The sequence below is a fragment of the Salvelinus alpinus genome, chromosome 11 (assembly GCF_045679555.1).
Source record: "Salvelinus alpinus chromosome 11, SLU_Salpinus.1, whole genome shotgun sequence".
Classification (NCBI taxonomy): Eukaryota; Metazoa; Chordata; class Actinopteri; order Salmoniformes; family Salmonidae; genus Salvelinus; species Salvelinus alpinus.
The window spans coordinates 72,311,467-72,320,529 of NC_092096.1; the positions used below are offsets into that span (position 1 = coordinate 72,311,467).

At 42.4% G+C, this 9,063-nt stretch overlaps 1 protein-coding gene across 4 annotated transcripts in view; it reads left to right on the top strand.

Moving 5' to 3' along the window:
• The first annotated feature begins 2,141 nt into the window (after positions 1-2,141).
• rnf175 (ring finger protein 175) overlaps positions 2,142-9,063 on the top strand; it is a 37,947-nt gene continuing 31,025 nt past the window's right edge. For 2 of the 4 annotated variants that reach the window (XM_071334164.1, XM_071334166.1), the window contains exons 1-2: positions 2,144-4,793; positions 8,290-8,327. In XM_071334164.1, coding sequence (XP_071190265.1) covers positions 4,773-4,793; positions 8,290-8,327 — 59 coding nt within the window. In that variant the 5' untranslated portion in view covers positions 2,144-4,772. Of the gene's footprint in view, positions 4,794-8,289; positions 8,328-9,063 lie in introns of all 4 variants that reach the window. The other 2 variants (XM_071334165.1, XM_071334167.1) reach the window with 2 other exon arrangements.

Sequence of the window (9,063 nt, forward strand, 5' to 3'; positions counted from 1 at the left end):
TCAGAATGTCACTTTATGGGCTCTAATCTGGAGCAGAACTTCAGAATGTCACCCTATGGGCTCTAATCTGGAGCAGAACATCAGAATGTCACTTTATGGGCTCTAATCTGGAGCAGAACATCAGAATGTCACCCTATGGACTCTAATCTGGAGCAGAACATCAGAATGTCACCCTATGGGCTCTAATCTGGAGCAGAACTTCAGAATGTCACTTTATGGGCTCTAATCTGGAGCAGAACTTCAGAATGTCACTTTATGGGCTCTAATCTGGAGCAGAACTTCAGAATGTCACCCTATGGGCTCTAATCTGGAGCAGAACTTCAGAATGTCACCCTATGTGCTCTAATCTGGAGCAGAACATCAGAATGTCACTTTATGGGCTCTAATCTGGAGCAGAACTTCAGAATGTCACCCTATGGGCTCTAATCTGGAGCAGAACATCAGAATGTCACTTTATGGGCTCTAATCTGGAGCAGAACATCAGAATGTCACCCTATGGACTCTAATCTGGAGCAGAACATCAGAATGTCACCCTATGGGCTCTAATCTGGAGCAGAACTTCAGAATGTCACTTTATGGGCTCTAATCTGGAGCAGAACTTCAGAATGTCACTTTATGGGCTCTAATCTGGAGCAGAACTTCAGAATGTCACTTTATGGGCTCTAATCTGGAGCAGAACATCAGAATGTCACTTTATGGGCTCTAATCTGGAGCAGAACTTCAGAATGTCACTTTATGGGCTCTAATCTGGAGCAGAACTTCAGAATGTCACTTTATGGGCTATAATCTGGAGTAGAACTTTAGAATGTCACCCTGTGGGCTCTAATCTGGAGCAGAACTTCAGAATGTCACTTTATGGGCTCTAATCTGGAGCAGAACTTCAGAATGTCACCCTATGGGCTCTAATCTGGAGCAGAACTTCAGAATGTCACCCTATGGGCTCTAATCTGGAGCAGAACATCAGAATGTCACCCGATGGGCTCTAATCTGGAGCAGAACTTCAGAATGTCACCCGATGGGCTCTTATCTGGAGCAGAACTTCAGAATGTCACCCTATGTGCTCTAATCTGGAGCAGAACATCAGAATGTCACTTTATGGGCTCTAATCTGGAGCAGAACTTCAGAATGTCACCCTATGGGCTCTAATCTGGAGCAGAACATCAGAATGTCACTTTATGGGCTCTAATCTGGAGCAGAACATCAGAATGTCACCCTATGGACTCTAATCTGGAGCAGAACATCAGAATGTCACCCTATGGGCTCTAATCTGGAGCAGAACATCAGAATGTCACCCTATGGGCTCTAATCTGCAGCAGAACTTCAGAATGTCACCCTATGGGCTCTAATCTGGAGCAGAACATCAGAATGTCACCCTATGGGCTCTAATCTGGAGCAGAACTTCAGAATGTCACCCTATGGGCTCTAATCTGGAGCAGAACATCAGAATGTCACCCTATGGGCTCTAATCTGGAGCAGAACTTCAGAATGTCACCCTATGGGCTCTAATCTGGAGCAGAACTTCAGAATGTCACCCTATGGGCTCTAATCTGGAGCAGAACTTCAGAATGTCACCCTATGGGCTCTAATCTGGAGTTGAGAGAATGCCAAGTGTGCAAAGCTGTCATCAAGGCAAAGGGTGGCTACTTTAAAGAATCTCGAATATAAAATATAGTTTGATGAGTTTAACACTTTTTTGGTTCCTACATGATTCCATATGTGTTAGGCAGGTAGCCTAGTGGTTAGAGCGTTGGACCAGTAACCGAAAGGTTGCTAGATTGAATCCCTGAGCTGACAAGGTAAAAAAATCTGTCATTCTGCCCCTGAACAAGGCAGTTAACCCACTGTTCCTAGGCCGTCATTGTAAATAAGAATGTGTTCTTAACTGACTTGCCTAGTTAAAAACTATTTAAAAAATCATAGTTTTGATGTCTACATTGTAGAAAATAGTACAAATAAAGAAAAAACCCTGGAATGAGTCCAAACTTTTGACTTGTACTGTACGTGCGATTCTCTACCCTTCCAAATTGATTTAAGACAATCGTTATAATTTCCCGATAGCCGAGTAGTCACCCGGTTGACAGAACAGGTTTGTTTGATCATGGTGTTTACCTGGATGGGGCCATCATACCTCCACCCACTAAATGTCAACGCTGGAGATTAAAAATCAAACACACACTTTGGACTGCGTGATCGACGGAGGACATTCAGCCTGAGCCTGTTGTGTATTCACTAGGAACCAAACAGAAGCAAACTGGACCAAACAGGACCCAACAGCAGTGGTTGATAGGACTTAAGTAAAATACTTTTTAAGTACTACTTAAGTAAAATACTTTTTAAGTACCACTTAAGTAGTTTTTTGGGGGGTATCTGTACTTTACTTGACTATTTATATTTTTGACAACTTTTACTTTTACTCCACTACATTCGTAAAGAAAATAATGTACTTTTTATTCCTTACATTTCCCCTGAGACTCAAAAGTACTCGTTACATTTAGAACGCTCAAGGAGGACAGAATTATGGCACCGATCAATATAACACTTTGTCATCCCTACTGCCTCTGATCTGGCGGACTCACGAAACACCAAATACTGTGTTTGTAAATGACGTCTGATTGTTGGAGTGGGCCCATGTCTCTCCGTAATTAAAAAAGAATACGGAAATAGTGCCGTCTGGTTTGCTCAATATCAGGAATTTGATGTATAGCATTTACTATTACTTTGTACTTTTACTCAAGTATGACGATTGAGTACCGTTTTCTACCACTTTACTATTAAGTAAATTTAAAACCAGATACTTTTAGACTTTTACTCAAGTAGTATTTTACTGGAGTCATTTTCTGTTGATGTATCTTTACTTTTACTCAAGTATGACAATTGAGTACTTTTTCCACCACTGCCAAACGGAAGCAAACAGGACCAAACGGGACCAAATGGGACCAAACGGAAGCAAACGGGACCAAACGGGGCCAAACGGAAGCAAACGGGACCAAACGGAAGCAAATGGGACCAAACGGAAGAAAACGGGACCAAACGGGGCCAAACGGAAGCAAACAGGACCAAACGGAAGCAAACGGGACCAAACGGGGCCAAATGGGACCAAACGGAAGCAAACGGGACCAAATGGGGCCAAACGGAAGCAAACGGGACCAAACGGAAGCAAATGGGACCAAACGGAACCAAATGGAACCAAACGGGACCAAACAGGGAGAGACCTACATGACCTACATTTGCCTAATAAGAAACTCTTGTTTTTGTTGCAAAAGGTTTTCAGTTGGGAAGTGTTTTGTTATGATTTTATACAGTGTGCACTAATGAATACACCCCAGGACTGCCCAGGTATAGTTGGTTCATGCTCTTTCTGTATAAAAGGAGGAAACATGTTTTTTGGGGACTTGTGTTGAAAGACTGCTGTTGGATTTGGTCATAGTTATCATTCTGTCAGTAAAATGGCATCAAAGAAATGGTTGAGTAAGCAGGTATTACCACAGCAACTTGATCAATCATTCACAGAAGACTGTGTTCTGTGCAGCCAGTCTGTTTTCCTTTGTCCAAGAGCTCCAGGTAAATCACCTGTCTGTCTGTCTGTCTGTCCATTCATCTGTCTGTCTGTCTGTCTGTCCATTCATCTGTCTGTCTGTCTGTCTGTCCATTCATCCATCCATCTGTCTGTCTGTCTGTCTGTCTGTCTGTCCATCCATCCGTCCATCTGTCTGTCCATCCATCCGTATGTCTGTCTCCAGAGTATATTCCTTTTTCTATATCTTTTTCTTTTTCAGATAAACAAAGAACTCCATATTCTTTGGTTTTATTGGACCAGCAGTCGACGCTGTTGGAAACCAAACCAATTTTAAAACCCGAGGAAGAGCTCCCCCTTGTGGAGACAGCTTTAAACCTGAATAGACAAATAAATTGTATTTATTGGCATAAATATTTGTGGCTGCTTCACATCATGTATTGTTGTCTCTACCTTCTTGCCCTTTGTGCTGATGTCTGTACACAATAATGTTGCTACCATGTTGTTGTCATGTGGTGATGCTACCATGTTGTGTTGCTACCATGCTGTGTTGTTATGTTGTGTTGCTACCATGCTGTGTTGTTATGTTGTGTTGCTACCATGCTGTGTTGTCATGTGGTGTTGCTACCATGCTGTGTTGTCATGTGTTGCTACCATGCTGTGTTGTCATGTGGTGTTGCTACCATGCTGTGTTGTTATGTTGTGTTGCTACCATGCTGTGTTGTTATGTTGTGTTGCTACCATGCTGTGTTGTTATGTTGTGTTGCTACCATGCTGTGTTGTCATGTGGTGTTGCTACCATGCTGTGTTGTCATGTGTTGCTACCATGCTGTGTTGTCATGTGGTGTTGCTACCATGCTGTGTTGTCATGTTGTGTTGCTACCATGCTGTGTTGTCATGTGGTGTTGCTACCATGCTATGTTGTTGTCTTAGGTCTTTCTTTATGTAGTGTCTCTCTTGTCGTGAAGTGTGTTTTGTCCTATATCAGGAGGCCTTTTGGTATGATGTCATTGTAAATAAGAATGTGTTCTTAACTGACTTGCCAAGTTAAATAAAGGTTAAATACATTTTAAATAAATCGTTCAAGCACCTTTTTACGCTTTTCTGTGAGGCTGTCTTACGTAAACTACGAAATATAAGTGGAATTCTTACGTTGGCAGCGCAGCTGTCAGTTTCTAAATCGAGAATGCATCAGTTTAGTGTGGGGCCGGTGTTTAGCGAGCCGGATAGCTAGTTAGCTACAATAACAACAGGAGATATGGCTGGAGTACAACCCCAGGTAACGCTTATATTGTTAGCTACTGCTTACAACGGCCTGTGTTATTTGCTAGTTAGCTACCAATTAACGTCAGCTATGTTACGATCAGGTGAATTGACAGCATGCATAACGTGGTCGTAAGCTAAATGCTAGCTAGCTAACGTTAGCTCTAGCAGTTCCATTGTGTCGTTGTGTGTAACCTGAAAATATCCAGGTAGATTTGTGATATTATCTCAGTATCACCGAGCTAAATAGCTAGCTAGATTATTCTACTACGACAGGGTGTGTGACAACATAAAAATGCGTCTTGGATTCAGCCCTTCTCCACACGTTTGCTTGATAGCTGCATAGCTAGTAACGTTAATCATATGGTTTTTATTTTTTGTGTTTTTATATCAACGCTAGTTAACCACCTATGTAGACATTTATAATCAACACATAATCTAGGTTAACGTTGGCTAATGTAAGGTTAGCTAGATCTTGTGAAGTGATATACAAGACCTCGTAAATATCACACACCTGCTTGCTTGCAAATCTAGACTAACGTGTAACGGTACTATAAATTACTCACTTCGCTAAGAAATAGGCTAGATCTGGGGTGTATTCATTACGCCGATTCTGTAGCAAACAGAACGAAATGGGGCGGGACCTAGCTGAATTTGTCCAATAGACACTCACGTTTTTCTCTGTTTGCTTCCGTTTGGTAAACGGTTTCCGCAATGAATACTCTCTTGCAAATCAATTTTTAACATTTTTGACATGCGTTTTTCTGATTTTTTTTGTTGTTATTCTGTCTCTCACTGTTCAAATAAACCTACATTTAAAATGATAGACTGATTTATTTCTTTGTCAGTGGGCAAACGTGAAAAATCAGCAGGGGATCAAATACTTTTTTCCCTCACTGTAGAATTTAACGGCTCTTTTCTGGATTTTGATAATTAGCGGGTATCTGCCGAATTCTGCTCTGCATACATTATTTGCTGTTGTACACAGAGGATAGTTTTGCAGAATTCTGCATTCAGTCTCTCAATTTGATGTTTGTCCCATTTTTTTTTAGTTCTCTCTCTCTCAATTAAATTTCAATTAAATTCTGTAGACTTTATTGACATGGAAAGTTCAATTACCTACATTTTCAAAGTATACATATAACAGAAATGGTGGGACCAACAGCAATAATAATAGTAGTAGTGGACATGGGATTAATAACAACTACAACAACAATATTAATCAGAACATTAATACATTAAAGCAACAGTAGTAGACCAGTGTCAACATGACTGAGAAGACACATGACCTGGTAGTAGACCAGTGTCAAAATGACTGAGAAGACACATGACCTGGTAGTAGACCAGTGTGAACATGACTGAGAAGACACATGACCTGGTAGTAGACCAGTGTCAACATGACTGAGAAGACACATGACATGGTATGAAAGACAAAACAAAACAAGATGGGAAATATTATCAACATTACTTTGCACTTTATACTGTCTGTCCCTCAGGTTGTGCCAGGAGGACACATATTTGGCTGTTAAAACTGCACATTTTGGCTTTTCACCCAATAAATATTAGATTTTTTCTTCATATTTTATAGTTTGAAAATGTTTGTATTGAATTATAATTTTGGGAAAGAAATATTCTCTTAGGTCTGAGTATTTGTCACAGTGTAATAGGAAATGCAGCTCTGTCTCTACCTCTCCCCTGGAGCAGAGTGAGCACAGCCTGTCCTCTCTGGGCAGCCAGGTTTGTCTGTGATGACCGGTCTCTATAGCCAGACTGTCCTCTCTGGGCAGCCAGGTTTGTCTGTGACGACCGGTCTCTGTAGCCAGACTGTCCTCTCTGGGCAGCCAGGTTTGTCTGTGACGACCGGTCTCTATAGCCAGACTGTCCTCTCTGGGCAGCCAGGTTTGTCTGTGACGACCGGTCTCTATAGGCAGACTGTCCTCTCTGGACAGCCAGGTTTGTCTGTGACGACCGGTCTCTATAGCCAGGCTGTGCTCACTGAGTCTGTACCTAGTCAATGTTTTCCTCAGTTTTCTATCAGTCACAGTGGTCAGATAGTCTGCCACCAAGTACTGTCTGTTTAGAGACAAATAGCATTGAAGTTTACTTAGATTTTTTGTGGTGTCTTTCCAATAGGTGCTATATTAATTTTTGCTTTGTCATAATTTGGTTGGGCCAGATGTTCTGAGTGCTGTCCTGAGGCTCTATGGTGTTGGTTTGGGTTAGTGAACTGAGCTTCAGAACCAGCTGGCTGACTGCTGTCCTGAGGCTCTATGGGGTTGGTTTGGGTTTGTGAACTGAGCCTCAGAACCAGCTGGATGAGTGCTGTCCTGAGGCTCTACGGGGTTGGTTTGGATTAGTGAACTGAGCCTCAGAACCAGCTGGCTGACTGCTGTCCTGAGGCTCTATGGGGTTGGTTTGGATTAGTGAACTGAGCCTCAGAACCAGCTGGCTGACTGCTGTCCTGAGGCTCTATGGGGTTGGTTTGGGTTCGTTAACTGAGCCTCAGAACCAGCTGGCTGACTGCTGTCCTGAGGCTCTATGGGGTTGGTTTGGGTTCGTGAACTGAGCCTCAGAACCAGCTGGCTGACTGCTGTCCTGAGGCTCTATGGGGTTGGTTTGGATTAGTGAACTGAGCCTCAGAACCAGCTGGCTGACTGCTGTTCTGAGGCTGTATGGGGTTGGTTTGGGTTCGTGAACTGAGCCTCAGAACCAGCTGGCTGACTGCTGTCCTGAGGCTCTATGGGGTTGGTTTGGGTTTGTGAACTGAGCCTCAGAACCAGCTGGCTGAGGGGACTCTTCTCTTGTTTCATCTCTTGACATTGTAGAGCTGTGTGATGGAATGTTTTGGGGTCACTTGTTTTTAGATGGCTGTAAAATGTGACGGCTCTTTGTTCTATTTGAATAAGGAGGGGGTATTGGCCCACTTCTACTCTACATGCTCTATTTTTCTTTGCACTTGCAATACGGTCTTGCAAAACTCTGCATGCAATATTTCAATTAGATGTTTGTCCCATTTGGTAAATTCATTATTAGCGAGTGGACCCCATACTTCACTGTTAGAGAGTGGACCCCATACTTCACTGCCATATAGATCAATTAGTTCTATAACTGATTGAAACATTTTGAGCCAGATTCTAATTGGTTCTAATTTCAATTTTAATGTTCCTTTTAATGGCATAGAATGCTCTTCTTGCTTTGTCTCTCAGCTCATTCACAGCCATGTGAAAGCTACCCGTGTTGCTGATATTTAGTCCTAGATATGTGTAGTTTTTGGTGAGTTCTAATAGAACTCTCTCTCTCCACCCTCTCGCTCTCTCTCTCCCCCCTCTCTCTCTTCTCTCTCCCCCCCCTCTCTCTCTCCTCCCCCTCTCTCTCTCTCTCTCTCTCTGTCTCTCTGTCTCTCCTCCCCTCCTCCCTCTCTCTCTCTCTCTCTCCTCCCCCTCTCTATCTCTCCTCCCCTCCTCTCTCTCTCTCCTCTCTCTTTCTCTCCCCCCCCTCTCTCTCTCTTCTAGGGGGATCTCCTGAAAATGACTCACAGGGAGAACTGGAAGTAAGTCCTCATTTAGAACCAGTAATTGGACAGTGAGAAAGTATTCATACCCCTTGACTTATTCCACATTTTGTTGTTACAGCCTGAATTCACAATGGATTATTTAAAAAAAAATCTCTCACCCATCTACACACTATACCCCATAATGACATCACTATACCCCATAATGACATCACAATACCCCATAATGACATCACTATACCCCATAATGACATCACAATACCCCATAATGACATCACTATACCCCATAATGACATCACAATACCCCATAATGACATCACAATACCCCATAATGACATCACAATACCCCATAATGACATCACAATACCCCATAATGACATCACAATACCCCATAATGACATCACAATACCCCATAATGACATCACAATACCCCATAATGACATCACAATACCCCATAATGACATCACAATACCGCATAAAGACAAAGTGAAAACATGTTTTTAGAAATGTGTTCAAATTTGTTGTAAATGGGAAATATATAATTTACGTAAGTATTCACACCCCTTTGCTATAACGCTCTAAATTGAGCTCAGGTGCATCCAATCTCCTCTGATCATCCTTGAGACGTCACTACAACTTGATTTGAGTCCTCCTGTGGCCATTATTTTGAAGAAACACACCTGTCTATATAAAAGTCCCACAGTTGACAGTGCAGAAACTATACCATGAAGTCCAAGGAACTGTCTGTAGATCTCAGATATAACCTCTGCCTCGT